Source organism: Mercenaria mercenaria, chromosome 14, assembly GCF_021730395.1.
Source record: "Mercenaria mercenaria strain notata chromosome 14, MADL_Memer_1, whole genome shotgun sequence".
Taxonomy (NCBI): Eukaryota; Metazoa; Mollusca; class Bivalvia; order Venerida; family Veneridae; genus Mercenaria; species Mercenaria mercenaria.
Genome location: NC_069374.1, coordinates 6,313,334 through 6,341,212, shown reverse-complemented (window position 1 = coordinate 6,341,212; position 27,879 = coordinate 6,313,334). Strand labels below are relative to the sequence as shown.

Genomic DNA, 27,879 nt, shown 5'->3' with positions numbered 1-27,879 from the left:
TACATCTAATGTGTTTATTCGTTTATTTTATCTTCGATTTAACTTAAATATCCTGGAACATTTTACTTTTATTAAAACTTAGTTTTAATATAAATATTTCATGATCTGGTTAAAGTGGAATTATACGCATTTTCAAATAAAAATCCAGCTGAAATAGATGTGTGTGTCAAAAGGGTGGAGGAAATTATAGCTTTTAACCCAACATACCAAACTCTTCCAGTTACCAGTACGAAATAATAACTTTCCAAATATGACTTCTTGTTTCAACGGAAAAGTCAAACTGCACGTAGGAGTTACATCCCTTTAACTTCAGAAATCTCTACCATCATTGCATAAAAGAATAAAATAACTTTTATTTCATAAGTTCGATTTCTTTACTTCTTAAATATCAATTTCAAATACTTTATACGGCATTGTTGTTAAGCTTACATATTTAAATGCACAGCAACTGAAAATTTCTTTGAAGAAACATTCATCAAAAACACACTACATGTATATACAGTAAAATGCGCATAATATCACTTTAACACTAACAGTTTAATGTTTACAACATAACAAATGAATTATAAATATTTAACTTAAATCTCCATAGGTTTTGATAAAAAAAAATCTGGTTAATAAATTTGCAATGATATTGGAAGGACGGGCGAATAAGTGAATGGAAGCGTGGCTGGCTCTGTGAAGTTTTTTTTTTTCAAGTTTGTATTTCAGTTGCATAGATAGAAGCAATGCACGAACAAAACAGTCGCCCCCTTCCCTTTCCCTTTTACTCTTCTAAAATAACACGCATCATGCCTAGGTGTTGCTATGATACGACTTCATATGACCTTCAAAGGCAATTTTGGTAGTATACTTAAAGGCAGATAACTGAGCAAAAAGTAAGATATCGGGAAAAGACTTGACTTGGATTCATCACTCACATAACTCCAGAAAGGGTTACTAAATTTAGGATTTTGAGAGGTCGAATGGGCTAAAGATATGCAAACAGAAATTACGTAGATGAATTATGAGTGGTAGAATGAGCTAACATTTGTTACAGATATGAAGACAGAAATTACGTAGATGAATTATGAGTGGTAGAATGAGCTAACATTTGTTACAGACATGCAAACAGAAATTACGTAGGTAAATTACGGGAAGACATGAACTTTGATAAATATATGAACGATGGAAGTTGAATGATATACAAAAGTAATTTGCAAGAATTTTAAACGTCGTAAATCAAGAAAGTGTCTGTTTTGGAGAATGTCACATTCTATTTGGTAAATTTCAGACTTGCGACTTAAAACTGTTTATCCGGCGGCTTGTAATTGTTCTACCGTTGAAAAATTGTGCTTGCAAATATTACCAAAAGCATTAACAATGAGGAAACTTTGGTGACAGTGGCGTTATTTATGACTTCTTCGAGTTGAGGGCCATTACAAAAGTTTGTATCACATTTGGTCAAGCAGACTTGATTTTGACCATCCCAGACGCACGCAGTCTCATTGTTTGTCGTGAGTTTTTCCAGTCGCTCGTAAGCACTTCTGTTTGCCTGGAGATTTGAAGAAAAGGAGAAATGTATTCCGTCACTGCAACCTCGTATATGGGACACCGTGTTACCTGAAAGAAATATATAAACATCATAGGCCTAAATATATGACAAGAATCGGGAACCTTTTTTTAACAAATCACCACATAAATCACAGATACAAGTGACATACAATGTTGTTTTGGATAAATTTTCTAAACAATTTTCGTCTTTATAGCAATATTCATAAATTAATGTCTGCGCCAGGTTTTATTCTTCAAGAGCGGTCGAAGTTCATTAGAATTATGATCCTCTTGTCGGCACGATCGATACTCGATCAAATGAAAGCCTTTAACAAAGGAGTAATAGAACCTTGCATAAAGACGGGTGAAAAGAAGACGACCCCAACAAAAACAGAGCAATTATTTACCATCTACAATATTAAAGCTTTTTGAACTTAATGTCCTCCTTCATCGGTCAAAAACTAAAATGTTATCAAATTTCAGCTCTCAACAAGGTGGTTTTCAACAAAATCTTGGATGCACGTCTCCGTGAAGCAATAATTTTCGCCAAAGAAAATCATAGTAAGGCATTATCTGCTACCTTAATTGTAGGTAAGTTTTCGATGGGGTATGCCACGATGGTTTTGTGCACAAGTACATCACAGTGAAACCGAAACTTTAAGTTTGAGAGATTTTATCAACCTGTACTGAAATACGCGCAGTTATGTACGCAACCAATCATTTATTTCAAATTGGTTCAAAATAAAATGGGGAACCAGACACGGCGGGAAGAGCTCTCCTATTCTCCACAGCCTATACTTCAATGGAACAATTTTAGAGTTTGAACATTTAAAACTCGAATTTTGCATGTATAATATGAATATTAGCAGCCCCATTTTCGCAGATGACATGGTATTTGTACTGCTCTCGAAACATGGTCTTACTATCCGGTTTATATTGCACCGAAAATATAATCATATTAGATGTACGAAAAACTCACTGATATACATGTCTATGTATTGTATATATGGATAACTCCTAGATTTGTGCGAAAAACGGTATGGGATATGTAAGTCGCCTTTTCTCTAGGAATTCATTTGAAGGTTATTTATGGATTATGCTATTTATGTCTTGTATTTCGTTGCAACAATGCATGAAATCAAAGGTGATAACCATCCATATGTTGTAAATATCTAATTGTAGCATGATTGTGCCATATTGATTATATAATGTTTAGTATAGTTTTTCAAAATGTTTGTAATTGGAGAATTTGCTTTTTCGGTACAATTTCATTTCGTCAAGCTTCGCTCGGGGCATCGAATTCTTCATGTGAGGAATGTGTGTGTGCGTGCGTGCGTGCGTGCGTGCGTGTGTGTGTGGCTTCTTCCTCAACCATCAAAGCTGGCCATGTGGCGACGTCAAAACCAACAAAAAAACACTTTTTCGAGTTGAGCTTATTCTATCATACTAAATTGTACTTGTGTGTATTTCGTTTGTATATTTATTTGTATTACTCATTTGTACAGATTATTGTTTGAACATTTTGAACATATAATTGATGCCATGCTACTCTCCTGCCTGTGGAGGTAATAAAGAATCTATGTATCTATACGACCTGTATCTTACTTTACCATAAGTATTTACAATGTAGAATTTATCTCTCAAGTACAACGTCAAAGATATTATACTGTCTGTACTTTCGTTAGTAAACATGTAGCACATATTTTCAATATTGATATGGATTTGTAATAGGTGTGCCCTTATACTCATTTGTTTTATCTTTCAGGGAATGCAAATGAAATCCTTGTCAACAAGAATATAAGTACTTATGTTTACAAGTATATATCTAAGATATCTGTTTTAAAATTGACAGAAGGAAGAGACCGCAAATTTAGTATCGCATGTTTTGCATTAGACTATCAAAGTCGATAACTAATCTTTCAGATGGTTATTTATTTCTAGATAATATAAACATTTTTACTTCATGACTCGTACTTTTATCTCACTATTAGATAATAATCATACTGCTATATTTTGTGAAGTCATAAAACGAAATACTTGATTATATCAGTGAATATCCAAATCTGGTCAGGTCTATAAACATGCATATTCACCTTATCCTTATACAATAAAAAGTGTTTTTTATGTTTAATAGTATATCAAAACAAACGTTTTCTTTCTGAGCTCATCTCTACAGTTGTACATTTTAAAAATGTCCAAACAGATTGTACCTTCTTAAAGGTAATTATTTCTTAAAATACCTATCTGACGAAATGATGCCACACTAAATAGATGTCTAGAAACTGGTCAAGTGAGAAATTAAATCAATACAGACTGGTTATTTCAATAGGTTTAATGAGTTAAGTTTTCAATTCAATCTAATTATTATATAATTGTTCCTGAAATACAGCTGCATGCAAAATTTTCTAAGTCGAGAAAGGGTAGAAATTAGAATTTCATTTAACCAAGAGTTAACTAACTGTTTTTGTTGTTTTTCTTGTTTTTCTTGTAGGGTTGATGACTGGGAAGGGTTGTGTGAAGTTTCAATCCAGTACATATGGTTATTACTAAGATGAAGTTGCATGAACTTGCACTTAAAACTTTAACCAAGATCTTACGCTGACGACGACAACGAACGACGCCGACGTCCGAGTGCGTAGAATAGTCGACAGAAAAATCTTATTTCAGTTATAGAAATAAAACGTTGTTCATCGCGTCAGATGTGGGCCTCGTGACTTGACACACTCCGAATAAACGGAGACAACACCATTATCATACACATACTCTTTAAAGTTAAGGGCAATTTTGCTTCCATATTTGTAAAACACGTGCAAAAACGCTCATTTTTATTCCTTTAAAAATAACCTCAAAAATCTACTCAACTGATAAAACTGATGAGACATCTTCTTGACTGAAATATTTACCATACCCTGGATGTGTTTGAAAACCCTTATGAGACATTCAACAGTAATAAATAAATGTGTACAATAAAATGATAAGGTATCAGGAAGTACAAAAATGTACTGATATATTTTCTCTTCTTGTGTGATTCGTCAATTCTATACATCTGTTTGATTATCCTGAACTGTTGGTTGTCGTAAATTATTGGTTTATATTCCTTTTGTTCCACTGTAAATATTATATGGATTTTTTATAACAGCTTTGTTGGAGAACTATTATTGTGGTTATGATAAAACATGATATTATGGCCCAAAGCACGCAAAAACGTGCATGTGCGTTAAACCGTTGTAGACGACCTGTACTTACCAAGAACTTCGAATGATTCTATCATGCATGTTACGTTGTAAGGAGGTGTACAATCCTTCTTCACTTTCTCATAGCCTTTTCCGTCCATTGCCTGTTTGTAGGTATTGTAGTCCTCACAATAGTTATTTCCTCCGGTTGATGCACAGGAGTAACATCGAAGACCCCCTGTCTGATTGTGTTCATTTTGTGCAACTGCAAAGTAGAAATCAATTAATTTTAAATGGTATATTAATTTTGCAACATACTATACCTCTGATGGACAGACTAAGTTAAACCGAGTCTGCTATAATTTTGCTTGGTTCCACTCTGTATATGTACCGCTCGTGCACTTGCTTTATAAGCTTTTATAATTCAGGTCAGATATTCAAAGAACTATCTAAGCATAACATCACTGTCCTAGTCATACCATGCCTTCAAGCAGTCACGGTCTTCTATCAGAAAGTGCAAACAAGGTGTTACGCTGACTAACTGGTTGATGTAGGAGATGGTCCGGGATTCGAAGTTTGGAGTGGGGGAGCGATTTTTAAATTTACATTTAATTACACAGAAAAATGTAAAAACCTAATGCTTGACAGAGTTTTATGGGGACGCCGGTGCGCCTAACGCCCCTTCGTTCGCTAGTGGAATGAGAGGAACAGCTAGTTATAATTTTCACTTATGTCATATGCTTTTTCATACACTTACGTACACAGTCATAGTTACTTTTTAGGAGAAAACATACAGGTTAAAAAATAAAAGTTCAACATCCCAAATCAGCTTGCAACACGTTCGTTGATATAACTGCACTAAATGACTTCAATCTCTCTTAAAATATTTTTTCAACATTAGTTTAGTTATGTGTGCATCGGTCAGTTAATCCATATTCCAGGATTCCTTACCAGTTACTTTTCCCCTAAGAAGGAACCGAAAACTTACCAACATGAATTTGAGATTAGAGGATGAATCTGTAGCCAGCTTGAACTGAAAACTTTTGATTGTTCTCTGCTTTTAGATAAACCGATGAGCCCTTCACAAAAATGTCTTAATTCATAAATTTTGAATGTGGAATAACATTACATGGGAACTTCCTTTACCTCCTTTTCTGAAATTTTCATTGTATTAAGTCTTATTTAAAAGTTATTTACCTTTTTCACCACTTGCAGTTAAGAAGTGAACGAAAGAAAAAATTAACGACGTACAAGTTAAACTTTCAAAGTATTATAAAATTATTGTTTAAAAATGATATCCAAATGTACTGACCTGTAAAATGCACAAAATATCCTGAAATAATATAAGCTATTATAAAGAATCTCATTTTCACATGCTTTAAATGGAACCCTTACATCAAACACATTGCACACACCAAAATGTTATCTTCGTTTATGGTACTAAGACGTGCCTACCCACGCCAAGGCCAAGAGAAATAATTGCTAGGTTTGGTGGGGTTTGATAGATCCAATTGTTTCTGATTGCAAACAGGTTGCTGTCGATGTTGTCTTTGATTAATATTCCTGTATTTATGACCATCGTGGCTTTTCACATACGCCATACAAATTCTTAAAGTTATGATGGCTGGGTGTTAAAGCAAAATGTCTGCTAACTTGCAGGAAGTCAGCTTAATGGGGACTTCCCCCATAACTAAAAACTTGGGATTATTTCGACATACCATAAAACAGTATTATAACATTGACATAACAAGAGCTGTTCATAAGACACCACACTTAACTTTTCAAACAAGGGCCATAACTTGGCAAAAATATATATAACTGTGTTAATTATTTTATTTAAGAAATAATTTATAGCAAAAGAGTGTTTTAACACTATTTATGCACGATGGGCGGTTATACGTTGGGCGAAATAATTTCACGAGGGCGCAGCCCGAGTGAAGTTATTTGTACGACGTATTACTACCCGAGTGTATAGTGTTAAAACACGTTTGTGCTATAAATTATTTCGATTCTAATATGCCCTTAATCTAAAACAGTAGATAAAATATAGGAGCGCTCTTTCTTGGTCGCAACAAAAACTTTGACGTCACCGCACGTTAACGTGACGTCATTCTAGCGTAAGAGTGTTTTAACAGAGACAAGCATATTAGAATACAATTTATTAAAAATCAAAATTTAATTATGGCAATGAAAACAACTTGCATGTGGAACTTCAACTAAATTTTCTAAGTCAAATAAGGGCCATAATTTGAATTGATTTCAACTAAGAGTTCGAATGGACAGTGGATGTGAAAGATGGCTCGTTTGAAGTTTCAGTCAGATATATGTACTTGTGAATGAAATACATCTTCATAGTTTATCTGAAATTTCTTAGTCGGAACAGTGCCATGTATTGATATTTAATCCAACCAAAAGTTATCTAACATGATTATTTCAGTAGGGCTAATGAAAATTGTGTGAGGTTTCAATCCAACACATTTAATTGTTCCCGAGATGCAGTTTGATAATTATTTAACATATTTTTTAAGTTGAAAATGGTCCTTAATTTGTATTAAGTTCTACCAAGAGTTATCTTACTTGATTATTTCAATATAGTCCATGACTTGGAAGCATTGTGTGAAATTTTGAGAACAATCCATTACATATAATGATACAGGTTGATAGTTGTTTTGCACTTAAAACTTTAACTAAGATGCGTCGCCGACGACAACTACGACGCCGACGCCCGGGTGAGTAGAATAGTCGACTGAAAAATCCTATTTCAGTTATAAAAAGACCTTAAACGTTGTATATGGTGTCAAGAGGGCTCTCGTGACTTAGAGACAACGAAATCACCACTATCATGCACTTGTTCTCTTGATACTTTCACGTTTGCTTCCGTATTTGTGAAACACGTGCGAAAAGGCTTATTTCTATTCGTTGAAAAGAACTTCAAAACTCTACTCAAGTAATGACGATGAACGATAAAACATTTTCTTGACTGAAGTATAAACCATAGCCTGGATAAACTAGTATACTGTATATTCAATAAAGTCAATATTTTTTTGAAAACCCTCATTAAACATTCAACTATCATACATAAATATAGGCAATAAAAATGTAAGGTATCAGGGTTGATATTTTTATCTCTGCCATTGTGATTTATCAACTTAAAAAAAACATCTGGCTGATTATTCTGGATTGTTTGTTGTCGAAAATTAATGATTTATATTGTTTTCATTTCAATGAAAATATATACATGTATGATTTAATGAGCCTTTTTACGGGTTAAAACGTATATAACAAGAGATGTCTAATGACAACACACTCGGCTATTCGAAGGCGGATTTTCTAAGAAAAGGTATATATCCAAATTCATGTAAAAGTTATAGGACTTGATGCTGTGAACTTGCTCAACTGCACCCGGCGGTTCAAACAAATATCACTATTAGTTTTGGAGTTTAATTAAAAGGGGCATAAATTAATCAAATTACAATCAAGAGGTATGGGACATGCATCTTACGCCATGTTTTATCACCCCTATAGCTTGTATAAATTTTGCAGAGAGCTATTTGTATGAAAAACTTCAACCTAAATTTTCTTAGTCCAAGACAGGAGATACTTTTACCAAAATTCATTAAGAATTATGGGACTTGAATTATGTTACTTAAAGATGATTCGGGAGTTTCAACATCGACCACGGCACAGAAACTGACACCTTCACGGTGACATAACATATAAACGAAAATTCTTGTAATTTGGCCTGTTCGAAAGTTTTGTTACCGTTTATCAGTAACTAATAAAGGCTATGTACACAGAAAGTGATTTAAGGGTACTTGACAATTTAAATAATTTGATAGGACCTTACTTAATTGTTAAAGTTTTGTTTCATATCTAAAGCTTTACCGACATGCAGTTTGCATGTTACTCGTGGTAATGGCTTGCCGGTCAATAGTCATAATTATTTATAGATTATAACAATCTGCTTTCAAGTATATTGACGATATTACCTGTTAGAAACAGAATAGAACATCAGAAGAGGAATAATTCTTCCATTATATGATTGGTAGTGGGTTTAAAGATAACTTTTTATACACGCAAGCTCGTGATTTCGAAATATTTAATTTAAATAGATACATTTTAGATAAATTTTTGTAATTCTATTCTGTCAAAATCAGTGTCACTATAACTATTAAAATGCAATACAGTGCAGTCATATTGTGAACAAAAATCATGCTACTTGTGGGAGAATCATCAGACTTTGTACAAAGTGATATGTTCTAAATTCAAAAAATGAAAGCTTAAGGTTCGAAAATAATCAAGATGGCCGAAACATAAACACAGAAATTGCATGCGTTGCTTCGATTTCTTAAAAGTAATGGTCAGGTTGGAAGAATCAGCTGACTTAACGTTTCAGTATCTGCAACATGGTTTAATATGGTAAAAATGGTACTTTTAATATAGAAATGCAGCTTCATTTTTCACCAAGCAGAAAAAATAGATATATAGAGTTTATTCGCCGCGGGATGGTTCTATTTCACGTGACGAATTACATTGAATAATGTACATATGATTTCTGAGGGGTCTTTCCTGTTTTCCTTTTTGTTCTGGGAATATAAAAACATAGTAACAAATCTGAATAGCAAAAGCTTCACACAAAAGCAATGCTCCGTTTTCATGCAGAAAATCAACCTCTCCGTAGTAGTAACCTATATACCACATACATATTTTAATCTTGCCAGTGGTGTTGCGCTATATTATATTGTATTTCTAAATAAATAGTGTTTAATTACCTATCAGGACATTTAGTCCAAATAATACCACAACTGCTTGGAGCAATTTCATTGCACGTGAATTGTTCAGATATTCCAACTTCCAGTTTGCGTAAATGCTATTCGTTCACGAGAAAAGAAGTGAAAAAAATGTTCAATTCAAATTTAGTTCTGTCGCTATCTTACAGATTAGTAAATACGGTGTACCATATGGGTCAGATGTTTTCAAATTCTATGTGCACTTGTAAATATTTACATGTCCCTATATATTTACGCGTGTACGCATCAGAAATGATAAGCCATAGTAACATCTTTATTAACAGGTTAATTTACGCCTTGACTTTGTTTTTCTGTGATAATGGAACACCTAGTGTTATAGGTTCCCAGGGGCCATTGTGAAACGAGGTGTGCTATTATGGTTAGAAGGCACGAACCATCCTTCTATTACTTTGTCAATTTTTGACACGCGGAATTCTTCCAAATGATGCCATTAAATCCGCCTGAGATATTTGCCCAGGAGTCTTCCATCGTAGGCAAGTCAAAAATAAGAATACTAACACATACTTATAGATTACCATAAAAAAGACACTGTGTTGATTTGCAACTGTAAAAAACTTTCAATCATATCCATAATGTAGAAAAAATATATTCGTGAAAGTTTTATAAAAAAAAAATATTTTTCCATACAAAATTTGAGAGAGACCCAAATTTTTCAAATTTGTGTAGCAAAAAGTCAAACATACGACCACATGTTTTTATTTGCCGATTTTTAAGTATATTCTGGGGTTTAGAAAAGTCAGAGTTTAATCAAATTCTTCACTAGAATTTTCTCTCCGAACGTGACAGTGCATTGCTTTAAATATTTTGTTATATAGCAAGTCGTGCTTAAAAAACATGAAGAGTGCAATACATTCAAAAATAATTATATGATATACATATCATATGCTGTATCTTGAAGGTCATGGCACGGTCAGGTTAAAGTACGTACAGGTTCCTTTTAGCAAGAACACAGAAGCACCATCACCAGTTGTTCTTAAAGAGAAGGTAGATAGACAGCTGCAATGAATTTCCTTTGTTTTTGCTGATGCCGCTGTGTTCTTAACCTGGATTTGTTTTGTCAAGCTATAACTTTCAAATCGGGATTTTAATCACTACGTCTAACACCCAGACTAATTAACAACTGGAACGTAAATATTCGAGGAAATGATGGAGCGATCTAACAATGTGCCTGTGCTGTACCTATCGTGAACCTTGAACTGCAAAAGTGCTAGCATGTACCCGGATTTTCGATATAGCAGGCTGTACATTAAGATGTATTTACACTCTATCCCTTACCCTGCTAAATTTCTATAATGATTTTGTCCATTTTTGAATTTTGATTGTTAAAGGGGTGCTTGCCAAAATGATACTAGCTAAATAGCGAACAGTGCAAATCATGATCAGACTGCATGGATGTACTGGCCGACCATGATCTACACTGGTCGCAAAGGCAGAATCAATCGGGTCCAGCATGATAAGGGCTATAGATTATTTCACTGATTCATGCTATTGCGATCATACTGCCATCGTGAAACAAAGAACTCTTCTGAACCAGGCGACACACCGTAGAAATCTAATGTGCCCTATCATTGCTACTTGTGTGTTTATAGATATGCAATCATAATGTGCTATCGCTTATTAGATAACATGCAATATTTTCTGAATTTCGAGACCAAAAAACATCAGTGGGATAAATGGGATAGACTTTATACAAGCTATATTGTATGTTATCTTGTTTGCATTGGGTATCTATAATATTGATACAGACGTAAAAAATAACGTTATAGTAGTTGCAGCAGTGTACCTGCTACTACTGCTGGCAGGTATAGCAGTCGTTCATGTTGCAAAGTTATAGCATTAATAATGAATATCGGTTATTTCCGTGCGATTACGTATTCTCCGTAAAGGACTTCGGCATTCTCCGTCTCGTTACTCATACAAGCTACATCAGCAGCCGGAAAATACCGAAGTAGTATCGGGATATTACGTAATTTCACGTAAATTGCCGATTGTCATTATGGGTCAATTACCTTACAGCAGCTCATTATTTATTATCTGATAAAAAACGGTCGGCACTCATAAGTTTGATCAATTTTGCTTGTCAAAAATGGACTCGAACCCTCTTAATGTTATACTTCACAACTTTAGAAGATTTAAACCTTCGATATATTGCTAGAATTCTTGTTCAATAAATAGTATACTTATCATATCATACTGTATTAGGCACAATGTATGAGACACAGTATGAAATCAGTTTGAGAAACAAAGGCATAATGTAGTGACAAAAATATTGCAAACTTGTTTAAAATACACGTAGTTTTGGCCATTTTACATGTAGCTGTATATGGCTATTCATTTCCAAAAATATGTGAGCGATATGTGTTTACAATACATATAGATTATACCCTGCTTTATTTTATGTGGAAACATTGTCATTATGATTGTGTCATAGCAAGTGCTCAAGCGGGCTCTCATTCCAGTCTGGTCATACACTATGGAAATAAGTCCGTAATAGAGTTAGTCCAAATACAACTTCATATAGGAATTTGTGTATTACTTCTACTACTTAAGTTTTCATGTTATACATTATTTCGGGCAGCCAGTCAGCTCAAGGGTAAGACCTTTCTCCTGTTAAACCCATAGTTAGTGTTTGTTTGTTATGTGTCGTTCAATGGTTGCATTTCTTTACCATACAATATATTGACTTTGACTGAGTCTACGTCGTCCATTCATAAAAAAGATGAACTTTTCACCACCCCAGTCAATCACAATTTCTCTCATAATCTTATTCACAAATTCATACCCATTGTCCAAGTATAGTATATCGTTTATACTTACGTTGTAGAAGATTCTCTTATTTAAGCCAATAGCCACTTCCTCCATCGTCTTTCTTTTGAGTGACCAGCAGACATGTAACTTTGACCAGTGGGCCACAAAATACACAATGTAGTGGTGTTCATCTTCTGGCTTGTGTCGCAAATCGACCAGACATATCTGTACAGGAGTGAGAAACCCAGAGTAGAGAATTGGCTTCAACTCTTCATTGCTCATTTGCCTGAGTGACATCAGACATTTTGGCCAGGATCTGCAGACACCTTGAATGATGCTTCTAGGGATGTCCTCATATATCGATCGGTCTTGAAATTGTATTCAAATATTGCGATATTTTATCTTGAATCTTTGTAGTCAACATGCTGCTCTACAAATAGCCTGATCACGGTAGTAGAAAACTATATTATTCCATGGCTCTAGCCCTTCCGCTTAACTCACTAGGGAGAGCGACTATCTACGAATCGAAGGGTTGTAAGTTTGATCCTTGAGTGAGGCGTACATACAAAATACATTGTGTATGAAATCAGTCATCCTCCGACCACCTCTGGTTAAAGTTGAAAGTTGGCTGTTACTTGCGGAGAACGTGTTTGTACTGGTACAGAAACCAGGCACACTGGTTAGGTTAACTGTCTGCCGTTATATAACTGATATACTGCTGAAAGACGATTTTTAACCCAATACAAATTCGGGGCCGACAGAAATAACAGAATGAACAAAAACAACAAAAAGACCATTTAAATGACTTCCTGCCATGAACCTGTGGTGGAATTTGACCAAACTTAGCCTATAGCATCATTGTATTATCTTCTCTCGTGGGAATATTTCAGTTTCTTATGAATTTTCCGGTTTCTTGCCGGGAAACAAGGCTGTGCTAACAAGGAAGCACGTGCTAAAATAATTAAGGACAATTGGAACAAATAATTGTTAAAATTTGAAAAATCTGTATATGCTGTTATTTTCTGCTATTATAATATCACAACTCTTTTTTCTTTAGTAGACAAATCTAGATTTTACGCTCTAAAAGCTAGACCGACAACCCGCTGTAATGATATACAAATGTACTTTACTGTCTGAATGAATGTGGTCATCCGATGATTTTCCTACAGCCTCGCCGAACGCCGCCCCCTTGACATTTCTCCTCCTGGCTTTAAGGCCCCTGCTTTGCATTGCACTAGCTGTAGATAAGGATAATAAAGATCTGACATGACCCTTGCTCACCCCCCTCAGCCAATCGTGATCTTGACCTTTCAGATAGGGATCTGAATCCATCTCCCTGAGACAAGCATGTAGTATTTTCACAATGTACGATAAGTTATAATCTGCACAAAAATTAGACGGACGAACGGGCAGGCGGACGCACGCACATATACAGTCCTCTATCTGTCTATTTGTATAGAACGAAATAACGAAACGGCACAAATCAGCCACCATAGCTGGGAGTTTTCCGTTTTAACAAGTGGATGGAGTATTTCGCTCAGTGAATTTTATAACGCATTAGAGGTGCCGTGAAGAAGAGATGGTTATAAAACATCCGAGGATAATTTACTGCTTTGCATAACATATTCTTTTATTTATTATTTCTTAAAGAGAATCTTGCATAAAAACTACTTTTTGCTGGATCCGCCCATGTATTCTTGCATAATAATAACTTTTTTTCACTGGATCCGCCCATGTATAAACGGGAGAAAAATCGTGTGCAAACAAAGCAATTCACGTGCTGTTAATACATGATTTTTATTTTTGAAATGCTTTGCCAGGGACTTATGTATGTATTTCTGCGCAGACTGATATTTGGCATCTGCGTCTTGTTTCTTCCATAATAATCTCTTCTTGTAGCATCATAGATACAATGTAATCCATAGCATGTTTAGTTGTACCAGTTTCCAACTCCAAACGTACTGCCCCCATCAAAGTACGGACTAGCTTCTCTTAGAGTTTTCTCCCTTTACAAAGCGACTGTTCAGTTATTGTAAATAACTGTGAATAAATAAGTATCGCGTGTAACTTGTGCTATTGCTCGTTTTTAGGTATTATAATAATGATTTTTTGTTAGTATCAGTCGGTATGTTTTTACCTGATTTTTCGCAGAGTTCATATAATAAACCTCGAAAGCCAGTCACTACCTTCGTACTCGTCTGTACTCTAAATGTGTTCGTACTCAAAGTAATTTGAATGTAAAGTAATTATTCCTAAAATTGTGTTCCTTTTAATCAAATTTTTAAGTTATATGCAAAAGTATGGGTAAAGTAACGTTTGTAATAACTAGAAATAAAAATAAGATGCTCAAACACCTTCAAATCACGCTTTTGGTAGTGTTGTTGATATGTGTGCCCCGGTTATGGATATTTAAACATGTTTACCGTTTCCAAGAACAGCCGAATAGTAGCGAAAAATATACCGGAATCGTAAAGTCATCACATATGAAAACAATGCATTTAGTCGTCGTGTAATGTTTTTTATGTAAGAATAGCGACAATACACGTTTGTTTTGTGTATTAACGTCTGCAGAAGCCCTTTGGACATATCTGTGACTTCGACCTTCGGTCTCAGTGGTCACAAACAATCCCGCGGGCTTCTGCAAACGTTAATACACAAAAAAGTGTATTATCCCAACATTAACGGGAGACAAATCGTGTTCAAAGAAGGCAATTCACGTGCTGTTAATACATGATTTTTATTTTTGAAATGCTTTACCAGGGATCGATTTATATGTATTTCTGCGCAGGCTGCCGCCTGGTACCTGCGTCTTGATTCTTCCATAATAATCTCTTCTTGTAGCATAAAAAATGCAATATAATCCATAGTATGTTTTGCTGTATCAGTTACCAAACCCAAACGCACTACTCCCAAAAATGTACGTACTCGCTCCGTTATCCCTTGTTTACATCCCCTATAAGAAGTCGGAGTCGATTTTTTTTTTGACAACCGTAGTGTAGAACAATTGCAAGTAACTTGTGCAATTGTTTTTTTTTTTTATGAATCATTTTAATGTTTTTGTACGTATCAGTCAAAATGCTTCTATCAAATTTCGCGAAGAATTTGGATAAAACATTTGAAAGCTTTCCACTACCTTCGACTTCATCCGTACTCTAAATGTGTTCGTACTCAAAATAATTCGATTGAAAAGTTGTTACTTTTAAATAGTGTTCCTACTCACCGAACTTTTAAGTGATATGCAAAGATATGGGTAATGTTATGTTTGTAATAATGACAGATATAAATAATCGGTTAAAAACCTACATAACATGCTTTTGGAAGTGTTTTTGATTTCTGGGCCCTGGTTATGGACATTTAAAACATACAGTTTCCAAGAACAACAGAACGGTAATTGAACAAAAATGTACCGGAATCGTTAAGTCATCACATATGAAAACAATGCATTTAGCTGTCGTATAATGTTTTTATGCAAGAAAAGCGACAATTCGGTCTCGGTCAAAAACAATCCCGCGGGCTTCTGCAGACGTTAATACACAAAAAGAACGTGTATTATCCCTACATTCGTAATTTTAACTGTACTAGGAATTGTTTCCCTGTACTAGGAACATTTTTTCTGTTTAATGAACTCTTTCCCTGTACTATGAACTGTTTCCCTGTATTATGAACTGTTTCTCTGTACTATGAACTTTTTCCCTGTATCATGAACTGTTTCTCTGTACTGTGAGTTGTTTCCCTGCACTGTGGACTGTATTATGAACTGTTTCTCTGTACTGTGAAACGTTTCCCTGTATTATGAACCGTTTCTCTGTACTGTGAACTGTTTCCCTGTACTATGAACTGTTTCTCTGTACTATGAACTGTTTCTCTGTACTGTGAACCGTTTCCCTGTACTATGAACCGTTTCTCTGTACTGTGAACCGTTTCCCTGTACTATGAACCGTTTCTCTGTACTGTGAACCGTTTCCCTGTACTATGAACCGTTTCTCTGTACTGTGAACTGTTTCCCTGTACTATGAACCGTTTCTCTGTACTGTGAACTGCTTCCCTGTACTATGAACTGTTTCTCTATACTATGAACTGTTTCTCTGCTCTGTACTGTGAACGGTGTTCCTGTACTATGAACTGTTTCTCTATACTATGAACTGTTCTCTGCTCTGTACTGTGAACGGTTTTCCTGTATTATGAACAGTTTCTCTTTACTGTGAACTGTTTCCTTGCATTATGAACTGTTTCCCTGTATTATGAACTGTTTCCCTGTATTATGAACTGTTTTTCTGTACTTTGAACTGTTTCCCTGTATTATGAACTGGTTTGTTTTGTAATGTGAACTGTTTCCCTGTATTATGGACTGTTTCCCTGTACTATGAACTGTTTCCCTGTATTATGGACTGTTTCTCAGTACTGTTAACTGTTTTTCTATACTGTGAACTGTTTCCCTGTATTATGAACTGGTTTGTTTTGTAATGTGAACTGTTTCCCTGTCTTATTGACTGTTTTCCTGTACTCTGAACTGTTTCCCTGCATTATGGACTGTTTCCCTGTACTGTGAACTGTTTTAATGTACTATGAACTGTTTCCCTGTACTTTGAATTGTTTTCGGAACAGTTTCTCTTTACTGTGAACTGTTTCCTTGCATTATGAACTGTTTCCCTGTATTATGAACTGTTTCCCTGAATTATGAACTGTTTTTTCTGTACTGTGAAATGTTTCCTTGTATTATGAACTGTTTTGTTTTGTAATGTGAACTGTTTCCCTGTATTATGGACTGTTTCCCTGTACTGTGAACTGTTTTTCTGTATTGTGAACTGTTTCTCTGTATTATGAACTGTTTTGTTTTGTAATGTGAACTGTTTCCCTGTATTATGGACTGTTTCCCTGTACTGTGAACTGTTTCCCTGTATTATGGACTGTTTCCCTGTACTGTGAACTGTTTTAATGTACTATGAACTGTTTCCCTGTACTTTGAATTGTTTTCTGTACTGTGCACTGTTTCCCTGTATTATGAACTGTTTCTCTTTGCTGTTAACTGCTTCCTGTACTGCAGAGATGTACAAAACTAATTCTCAGTAGGGCCATGAAGTACAATGTTTCATAGCAATGTTGTCATTTGTAATAAATATCAATCATTTTTAGAGCTCAGTCTCTATTACCATGTTATTTTCTCAGAAGTTGATAAAGATAGAACAGAGCAGAAGTTTATTCTGTAATAAGAAAATAAACAATATGTTCTGGGTATTTCAAGAACAGTCAAACTGACATTTAGACTTGCTGATTCCGCTTTTCAGCTCTCAAATTCTGCAGTTGTTTTCGCAACACCAGAAAACAGTTTGAACTGTTACCGTAAAAAAAGTGAATATCCTTTGATTAGCACATTCCAAGAACATAAATGTTTGTTAATTATATCATGTTTGCTCATAATTGCTTCTTGTTGTCGGTGGTGGTGGTTTTTTTTTTATTTTAACGAAAAACAAAAGCTGTGTACGGTCGTACAACTAGTGCATATTACATGTTTCTTTAAACTTTGTGTACTGACTGAATGGAAATATGTACTAAAAAATCATAGGTACCCAGGCTTGATCTTGAATTATCTGCACTTGAAAATAAAAGACATACTAAAAAAGCCAATTTTCAAGGGCAGATAATTCAAGATCAAGGCAAGGAAACTGCAGTTTAATTTATATTTCTGTTTCAGACTACATTAGCAGTCAGTATACAAGGTTTAAAGAAATTCAGCCCATGGAAAAGACCTGGACTTTGCTGTATTATTTTGTCATGTTCATAGTTAAGAACATTTGCAACAGTGTCTATACTGACATGGGACAAAAATTTTACAGACAGAATTTCTTCTTTAAACTGTGTTTACTGACAGAGAATCAAATTTTCGTTTTAAACTTTATTCTCAGTCAGTACACAAAGTTTTAAGAAAATCTGACTGTAGGAAAATTTAAATGTTCGCATTATATACATACATGTATAAGCAACAGTAGCATTTACCCTTAACAGGTGCGATCGATTTAAGTCAATCACATTCAGAATGGTTTTTGATGACAATCTTTTCTCTTGTATGTAACAGACTACAGCCATTTTCATGCATGCTATTTTTCTCTTCCAACTAAACTTCACCGACCATATTGTTTGAAGATATTTCTTGCAATTGCAATAAATATAAAATCGCATGTTTCAATAAATTTTAATAACATTTAATTTTACAGGGATTTGTCTCCAGATCTGTGTATTTTTCCGACAATTATACAGTGCATTCCTTACCTAACAATCGTAGAATAATTCAGTGACTTTTAAACACTATTCATTTATAAAAGCATCCAAATGCATTGGTCACACAACAAATATCATGGGTATAACAAAATATAACAAAATGTTATTGTCAAAAACAATATTTTTGAAAATGACGTCATATCTGTACTGCCAAACTGAGGGCCGTTACAAAAGTCTGTATAGTTTTCACTGTGACCACATTTACTCAGACAAACCATATTCTGGCCATCGTATGTGCACGCGGTTTCATTATTGTCACGGAGACCGAGCAGACGAGAGTAACTGGAAATATTTGTCGCAATTTCTGTAAAGTCAAACGTTTTATCATCACTACAGTCTCGTACGTGAGCGACCTCCCCTGCAAGAAACAAGAAAACATTCATTCAAGTTCATTGAAGTTCGACTGTAATAAAAGCATAAGATCTATTTACTTTAACCTGTACGGTTGTGAGTAGGAACACAATTTAGCATTTAGCACATTCAAAATATACTTGAACCGATTAATATTTTATGTTCAAAACGCGCAGATTTATATGTAGCGAGCAACTTGATTAAATTTATCCGGATATATTCAGGGCCCATAAGGGCATGTGACATGTATGACATATAGCACAATGTAGCATAGTAATATCAGATAGCAAGACAACTATCACATAACCAAAGTTTTTATAATATCGATGATAAGGCATCCATTTTTCTTTGCCAGAAAATGTTAAGTATTCCATCCTAATCCAAGTTGACCTACCAGAATTTACAGAAGACATTTGGCCCCTTCCTAAAGCATAAAAACAAACCCTGCCTAACCAAAAGATGGAAAACTCATCACCAGACAAAAACTATTATGTTTGGGAATTTAAAACATGTACACGTTCACGTACACGTTCAAGTATCACTAGTTTGATTCCACGTCTTAAGTAGTAATATTTTTGAAACTGCTTTTGTGCCGATTGCATTGAATATAAAAATGAACACGCCACATCTGGTAGAGCATTGAATATAAAAATGAACACGCCACATCTGGTAGAACCAAGGGCGGAAACAATGGTCAAATGGTAACACTGTTTGACTAAGAAACCATAAAATCAGGGGTCGTGAATTCGAGGCCCCGCTTCTCGAATTTAAAACACTAAGCATCTACAGTATTGGTGCTTTACACCTGGCACGCAAACGAACCAGAGAATCTTTTGAAAGTGGAGCGTTTTCTGGATCTTGCACTATCCTCAACTGACATTAGTAACAGTCTTCTTGAGGAGTCGCCCATATTGGTTTCGGTGGCTACTAAAGTATATTAAATAAACTTGCAAACAAACAAAGAATTCATTATAGTAGACGAAGTGGGCCAGTGTAAACACTGCCTGTTTACGAAACAACGGGTGATGAAATTAAATCCCTTCTCTCCTGTCTCTAATTTGAAAATATATACTTAAAGAATGAAAAAATGAATTAACTCTTAGGTTGCCTGTTATTATACCAGACAGTTGTGAATGGATATGTCCGATTGAGTATGTCACGGCCAGTAGAAGTGAAATATATGAAGTGTTACTGTTTCTGGTCGTTGAAAGAAAGTTCTCGCATCTTGATAGTTAATTTACTTGTATTCACATAATTAAGTCTTATAACTAAATTATTTAATGAAAATATACCAACCATTGTTGTTAGCGTATGTTTCAATAATGCATGACTTATTAAACGGTGATGAGCACTTCTTTAGTATGACAGGACCATCATGTTGTCTCCCAGCGTCCGCGGCGTCCCTGGCATCTTTATAAGGCTCGAATTTCTCGCAGTCATTGTCCGGACCCATACCACGACAGAAATAGCATGTCAGAGTCCCTTTGTCAGCTTCCATAAGGACTGTATAATAAAAGGTAAGTGATAGCATAACATGCTTTAAATTTATGCAATGCTCCTTTTCTAGTAGCTTTGAAAGTGTATTAAATTTTCGCATTGCCTCTTTTGTACTTGTTTTGAGAAGTGTATAACATTTTCGCTTTGTCTCTTTTGCATTTGCTTTGAAAAGTGTATTAGGTCTTCGCATTGCCACTAGTGTAGTTGCTTTGAAAAGTGTATAAAGCTTTCGTGTTGTCTCTTTTATACTTGCTTTGAAAAGCGTATAAAGCTTTCGCATTGTCTCTTTTATACTTGCTTTGAAAAGTCTTTGCTTTGTCCCTTTTTTGTATTTGCTTTGACGTGTATTCAATTTTCGTAGTGTCTCTTCCAGCGAATTAGATTATCGCAATGACTGGAATATTTTCATTAAATGTGACCGAGACAATAATGGTCGTGTTTGTTCAGTATGTATGCAGTGTGAACTCAAATGAGTTGACAGTTCTGCTTTTTCTTTTAAAAAAGGCAACATTATTTCATGGTGTATAAAAATTAAGTAATGATTGTCATCACGCAACAGCGAGACTATAATTATGTAATTTTTAAAGGAACATATTAACAAATGAAAAAAGTGTATAGCAAAATGTTTAAACTAATAAAAATCACAAAATAATGTTGATCCACTCTAACATACTTTAGACTATTATAGTTAGTGTTTACTTATATATAAAGTGAGTTTACTTACCATTTTCTTCATCTTGTCTATCACTGTAACCGATATGTAAGTGTGTGGAGAATATAAAAAACATAACACACAAAGTCCAAAACCCTTTCGACATCTTGATCAAACGTTATGTAAATACATATGATATTAACTATTTTAAATCAAACACTTAGTAATTAAGCATTCCAATGATAGTATTGTATCAATAGGATCTACAGTATCCTACAAAAGTTTGTTAGTTCACAGCACATTTTTCGAGTTCTCTGATCAAGTACTTTTTGTTATACTAGTAACTGGATCGCCTGTCCCTAACTCAATGGAATGGTGATAGCTACTGATTTGGATAGTTAGCAGTGAACCAGACTTATATATATGGCTAGAATTAGATGGTGCCGTTTGAAGATTTGACTGATCTGGTAGTGCATACGGCGTAGCAAAGGCATACATTTTGGTAAAGAGAATCGAGCATAGTTAAAACTTCCTCGACATTCAATGTCATCAAGCTGGGTATACATTATTAAAGTATATAACAAACATTATGCTGGCATATTATATGAGTTATATAATACATGTAATTACCAAAATATGAATTTGTATATGTTTCCCTGTTCTTGACTGTTTTATCTAAGCCAGGTAAAGAAGCATCGCAACTTCGATAACGCACTCGTTTGTTAATGAAGTCGGCTAATCTTTTAAGGAATACTTATGTTTCTATATTAATCGATAGCTGTTGCTTATATCTGAAATAGAGGAACATCTGAGACATGCCTCTTGTAAGTATCATAGCTTAAAATTCTATACCCGGAACATTGATATATCTGGTAACTTTCTGACTTTTTGTGAGAAGTTTACAGCGTCAGTGACAACATCCCCATGGTATATGTTTACAATATAGATAACGGTCTTGATAACTCATATTATTCTATTTAAACAATAGTTATCTCATGACAGTCCAATTGTTGTGTCGTTTTTTCATCGTTTAACTTCCGGCTGCAATCTTGTACATTTTGTCAACTTGATAACAATAACCATTTTCATTATTACTCCAGTCACACATACGGCGCGGATAGCTACGTCTAGCTACGGATAGAAACGTAGTAATCCGTATCGATCCGTATCTGAGCCGTACGAATTGGTACGGATTGATACGGATTACTACTTTAAGCTACGGCTTAAATACAGATCGATACGGATCGATACGGATTACTACGTTTCTATCCGTGGCTAGGCGTAGCTATCCGCGCCGTATGTGTGACTAGGGTATTAGGTGGGCTCGACGGGCTATCTGCTATCCCGATCATGGCACGTGATCGAAACTTCGAAATGCACCTTGCTATTCTGCATTTCCCGCAGGTGTACAGAATTGATGTGCGTTCAACTAGCCCAACTGAAACAAGTACAAATAGGGCGAAATCGGTGTACCGGTTGAAACTGGAGTACACAACCGAACCTAACTCAGAACTGTCTGCCAAATCCATGAAAAGGCTTATACATGTATAACTACATGTATCTACGCCAAACGTCAGGTTTGGAACAAATGCCCAAATCCGGAGAACACTGATGAGGCCGGTACGCAATCCGTAAATAGAGACTTTTTTTATATATATATTCAGCTCGAGAAAATGTTTGACTTTCATCTGCCGTTGCACCTACATGAATGGGGAAATTTTGAGTAGCTGCCGTCGTATTCCGATTGACGAAAAAAAAAAAGAAGCCTTGAAATGTCTGATGGTTGCGGGTTTTTGGTAGATTTATTTTCTGTTTAAATGCCAGTCTATGAATATACATGAATGAGAAACAAATACAAATTTAATGTGCCTCATATCTAAGATGAACTCTGCCTGCATGTGATGTAACCATGGGCTGGAATACCTTATCATTGATAGATCTTATATAATCTAAATGGTCAGTGTGAGTGGATACAGGTTGAATAAGAATTGCTTGTTCATTGATGATTCATCCGCATTGTTCATGAATGGGACTATTTTGTGTAGCACATGAACATCCTTTAGATGTGCTTCGGAATAAAATAAAGATGTTATGATTGTCAGAAATACACTTTAACTTTGGTAGCGGGATAAACCCCAACCAAAAATCATTTATAAATTTGAAATCTTTATCTTAGGATATTTACAAGTAATGTCATTGAGTTCTGTACAAAATGATGTGTTATTTTATTGAAATCCTTTTTTCGAGAGGTTCTATGATACCAGGGTCACTAATGATACTGTGCTCAAGAATTTAAAAGAGCTCCCGGCAGAAAAGTACAAACCAAGTGAAGTGGCCAAAAGCAAATTATAGACTCACTTATTGCTCATATTTTAAATTTTCTGTTTACGATGGCGGCCATTGTATGTCTTGCACTAAAATTTTCATTACACTCACGTATCCTGCAAAAAATATTTGCATCTCTTAAACAAATGTTCCATGGAATTCAGCTCTGCTAAGAGTGAGGTACTGCAGATATCTCGAAAAAGAAACCTTTTTTCATACATCGATGAACTGAAAATAGTACCGCAGCTACCTTGATTATTCAGACTTACTATACTGCCTAGTCCTTATTTACTATTTAAACTATAGTACTGTTTTATGTTGACTGTAACTTATTGTTATTTTGTAGCACAAATTGGAGTACATGCTCTATAGACTGAAAATGAATCAGAGCACATTCATGTCAGTCCTCCTAGGACTTATTAACTGTTACTGCCTGTCTGTCTGTCTGTCTGTCTGTCCGTCAATACGCCCGTCCATCCGTCTGCCTGTCTGTCCTTTGATACAGTTCAACTCCGTTTTGGGTATTATCAACAGACACGCAGTGAGAAAGTGAGGCTGAATAGTTAAAAGTGTTAAATATACAGATTAAAGTTGTAAAATCAAGTTAAGCACATTTCGTCCAACTAATTCTACTGCCTACTTGAAAGATTCCAGCGATAAGATAAGATAAGATAAGATGACATTTATTAAAAGTCGGCAAGATAGCAAACAAGTACAAACATAAGCTCAAAGGAGCTTTTGAACCGACTAAAAGCTTTTGAACCGAATATACGATATAGGTACTTGAAAGAAAGAAGATGATAATTGCAAACTGTATGAATTTGTCTGTATGTTTTATGTGTGACGAGACGGTCTACAACTGCCAAGATACAAGTTTTACTGGATACACATTTTGATTTTATTCATTTAAAGCCGGCTGCTTAACATTTCTATACAAGCTATGAATTGGAAATGGTCGACTAAAGACTGATTATATAAATATAACAATCATATACATATCATATATAATAAATATAAATTAACGCACAGTCACATATATTAACAAGCATAAAGACACTTTATACATAATACAGCTACATAAGTCCAGAATTTTTATAAGACACATTTAGTAATAGTCTGAAAGTTGACACAAACACAGGTGTGCATCAGTTAGCTAAATTTGTCTTAGAGACCACACATTACCTTGAATGAGCCATGAGAAAGTCCTGTTTAAATGCATAACTCTGAAATGGTTTTCGAGCCATTTCTCGGCAACCGGCTTCAATCCATAATCCTAAACGGTTCAAACTCGGAGCCCATACCTGTTTCTTCTGGCGATATGCAGGGGGTCCGTGCTTGGGCCTGACCTCCCACAAAGTATCCATTCTAAAGTACGTCTATTCGCAGATAACACTGCAATATACATGTCATTTAACCTCTGTCAGGCAATCAAATACCCTCCAAAACGATCTTAAAACACTAGAAAAGTGGGAGTTGGACTGGGATATGAAATTCAATCCCTCCAAGTATCAAGTTTTCCAGGTTACAAGAAGGTAACATCCCTTTCCCTTACAATACTACCTGCGCATATTCATTTATTTATTTTGTTGCCTTTTACGTCGCACCGACACTTAATGGTGGAGGAAGACCCTTGCATTATTTCCTCACAAACGGGCACATGGGTAGTACCACTGACCTTCCGTAAGCCAGCTGGATGACATCCTCAAATGAAGAATTTAACGCCGCGAGTGAGACTCGAACCGACATCGATGAGGGGCAAGTGATTTGAAGTCAGCGACCTGAACCACTCGACCATGGAGGCCACCTACCTGCATAATACACTACTAGAATCTGTCTCCTCAGCAAAATACCTTGGCGTGGATATTTCAATCGGCCCACATAAATAGGTCAACCGAAAAGGCAAATCAAACTCTAGGTTTCCTTCGCAGGAACATGAAAGTTAACTCCAAACCCCTAAAGTCCATGGCATATCAGACTCTTGTCAGACCACACCGAAGTCTGGTCTCCATGCACACAAACCTAAATAAACCAAATAGAAGCGGTTCAAAGACTGAAAGCGTTGGGCTTTGTCCGACTTTGGCCGCACCTTCAGTGTCATTGACATGCTAAATGGTGTCATATTTGTACTGAAAATTGTCAGCAAGTAGACAAATTTATATTAAAACTTAATACAAACAGAATTTCACTAATGTTGATAAAATAACAAATGGAAAGGGCAAACTCTATTCTGCCAATATATTTATGTCTCAACGTATATAACAAATGTCTATACATATGAAAAAATGAAATAAAACATTTGAAGACTGTTAACAGAATGCCTTACTATTGGTCTGTCGGAGGAATCATACATAATTCGCAGCTTCGAAATATCAAAGAACAGGTTTTGCGTAAAAACGTATAAAGTCAATAATTTTTATTTTATAGAGAATTATGACAAGTGTTGTTTTCCTTGCACAACGATGGTTTGGGTAAAATCTCAATATGTAACAGAAGCATGACGTTCTGTTTAAGGTACATGTAAATAAATATGAACTTTTACTCGGACAGATTTTGATTTTGAACCAAAGATTTTTGCGTAAATAAAATAAATCCACCTAAGCCAAAGTAAGTCTTTAAATTTTGTATCACGGTCACTGTCTAAAATGGCGCAGGCTGGAACACCGGCGCATTGACTCCCCGACTCTCTCTTAAATGTATACTATCTCAAATCAACTAGTTGCAATCCCCATAGAAGATTATCTCATCACCCTAACAAGGCAATCACGCCATTATCATCCACTGTCTTACAAGTTAATCTCTGCAACCATGGACTACAACAAATACTCCTTTTTCCCCAGAACTATAGTCCTATGGACTATAGTCCTGTTTAATATTTTTCCACCTGCCTTTCCCTTCCTTCGAACCATTGAGCGGTTCAATACCGCTGTTTGAAACAATGAACACACTTCACCGTAACCTTACTTTTCACCCCTGTTTTTATCTTTTAAATCACTATCAAATTTTTCTTTCCCATTTATTTTGACCCGACTTTCCTTTATTTTTTACCCACAATCTTTGTAGCTTGACGCGCACGAAAGTGTAGATACGTGCCTGTTTACAAAGGGTTAAACCACAGCTAGGTATCATTATTGGCCACCCCAACCCCCTAAGACCCCTGATACAACCCTGAAAAAATATGACATTCTCAGGCGTTTCTTAGTATCCGTAAAAGCTACTAGTAAATGGACAAATTTGTACAATCACATATGTCAGCATCTTAAGTATTGTCTAGTTATACTAGATACCGGCTATGTTACGGTACTTTGACAGGTTTTATTCAATAATGTAGAATACTCTTCAAGCCAATAAAAATGGAGGTAATCAGATAATTGAGACTGGAATGATGCTTTGTTTAATTTCAACAAATCACGCCGAATTCTCTTCAGTTTAGGTATTCATTATTTGTGCATTTCATATATCTTTGGGACAAGTTGTTTTATGTAAGCATAGAAATCTATACTGCTGCACATGTGTCGCTGTTAAATGAAAAAAAAGTCATTTTTTCGTGTTTTTTTGACCGACATTTTTTATATAAGATGGCGGCCATAATTTGTGAGTAATTCACAAGTTGTCGATTGATTCAAAGCATGTGTTAACAAACAAATTTCTTGCATATATATTTACTTCATGTAACTATTCCTGTCATTGACAAGGTTTTGACTGACCAAATTGCAATTTGTGAAAATTTCAACCCTTGCAAATCTGGTACCTTTTGCAAAGTCTAGACAAGATGTTCAACATTGTATAGTATTTCAGTTAGCCGTGTCTAGAGGTACATATTTGTGCTTCTACAATCCGATTCTAGAGTAGTCCAAACCAGTGACTCTAGTTACCTCCCCTGACGGTCCGTCCACAAAATCACAAGCAATGGCTACTAAAGATCAGGATAATTGTGGTACTTTGGTGCCGATACTTAAGTATTCCAGACATAATAATTATTGTTAACAGAGCTGCAATTTGCAGGGTTCCCATTCATGTAAGGAAGTGTCTAGGGGTACGGATCCGTACCTCTAGAATCTGATTCTAGAGGTACGGATCCGTACCTCTAGACAAGCCTGTTAGGGGTTTTCTAGGGGTACGGACCTCCGTTTTTCTAGAGATTAAGGGTCATTTACATTTCAAATTTTGTTGAAATGAAATAACAAATAACATTTCATCAGAATTCACCTTAAACTTGGATCTAAATGGTTTACAGATAACAACATTCATCCGATTTGTTACATTTTCTTTCGGAACGTAAATAACCGAGGAACACCAAATAAATCATGAGGATTCGAACTGGCAGAAAAAAAGATATAAAGATTAAACAAAATAATGTTAAATATGTTGGGGAAAATTATTTTTAATTGATAATTAACCCTTAGTGTATCTATGTTTTTCACACATTTGGAAGCCGTTACGAGATACATGGGACGTTTTCACATACAGTTTCTTTACTTAATGTCGCTTAATTGATTATTAAACAATCAGTTCC

The 27,879-nt window shown here is 35.3% G+C and overlaps 3 protein-coding genes across 6 annotated transcripts in view; 1 reads left to right on the top strand and 2 right to left on the bottom strand.

Annotated features, from left to right (window-relative positions):
- Positions 1-6: 6 nt before the first annotated feature.
- On the bottom strand, positions 7-9,626 carry LOC123526253 (uncharacterized). 2 transcript variants are annotated; one of them, XM_045305325.2, is made up of 3 exons: positions 9,479-9,626; positions 4,780-4,971; positions 7-1,602 (listed from the first exon to the last, which is right to left on the bottom strand). In XM_045305325.2, exons 1-3 carry the CDS (start codon positions 9,528-9,530, stop codon positions 1,316-1,318), a joined length of 531 nt encoding a protein of 176 aa, XP_045161260.2. In that variant the 5' UTR covers positions 9,531-9,626; the 3' UTR covers positions 7-1,315. The 2 variants fall into 2 exon arrangements, with proteins under 2 accessions (XP_045161260.2, XP_045161259.2); XM_045305324.2 differs by lacking the exon at positions 9,479-9,626 and adding an exon at positions 6,019-6,137.
- Positions 9,627-18,438: 8,812 nt separating this feature from the next.
- LOC123527980 (uncharacterized) lies at positions 18,439-21,282 on the bottom strand. Its single transcript, XM_053522732.1, has 3 exons — positions 21,114-21,282; positions 20,189-20,395; positions 18,439-18,899 (listed from the first exon to the last, which is right to left on the bottom strand). Exons 1-3 carry the CDS (start codon positions 21,205-21,207, stop codon positions 18,616-18,618), a joined length of 585 nt encoding a protein of 194 aa, XP_053378707.1. The 5' UTR covers positions 21,208-21,282; the 3' UTR covers positions 18,439-18,615.
- Positions 21,283-26,690: 5,408 nt separating this feature from the next.
- Positions 26,691-27,879, top strand: part of LOC123526251 (myoneurin-like) — a 37,394-nt gene continuing 36,205 nt past the window's right edge. For all 3 annotated transcript variants that reach the window (XR_008366957.1, XM_045305320.2, XM_045305318.2), the window contains exon 1: positions 26,691-26,796. The gene's annotated coding sequence lies outside the window, so the exon portion shown is untranslated. The remainder of the gene's footprint in view (positions 26,797-27,879) is intronic.

Coding starts and splice junctions, on each gene's coding strand:
- LOC123526253 (XM_045305324.2), bottom strand. CDS start 6,073: ATGAGATTCTTTATAATAGCTTATATTATTTCAGGATATTTTGTGCAT. Junction 4,972..6,018: donor ATATTTTGTGCATTTTACAG/GTCAGTACATTT, acceptor TCTACTTTGCAG/TTGCACAAAATGAACACAAT. Junction 1,603..4,779: donor AGAATCATTCGAAGTTCTTG/GTAAGTACAGGT, acceptor TATTTCTTTCAG/GTAACACGGTGTCCCATATA.
- LOC123527980 (XM_053522732.1), bottom strand. CDS start 21,207: ATGTCGAAAGGGTTTTGGACTTTGTGTGTTATGTTTTTTATATTCTCC. Junction 20,396..21,113: donor TAGACAAGATGAAGAAAATG/GTAAGTAAACTC, acceptor TTTATTATACAG/TCCTTATGGAAGCTGACAAA. Junction 18,900..20,188: donor AACATACGCTAACAACAATG/GTTGGTATATTT, acceptor TGTTTCTTGCAG/GGGAGGTCGCTCACGTACGA.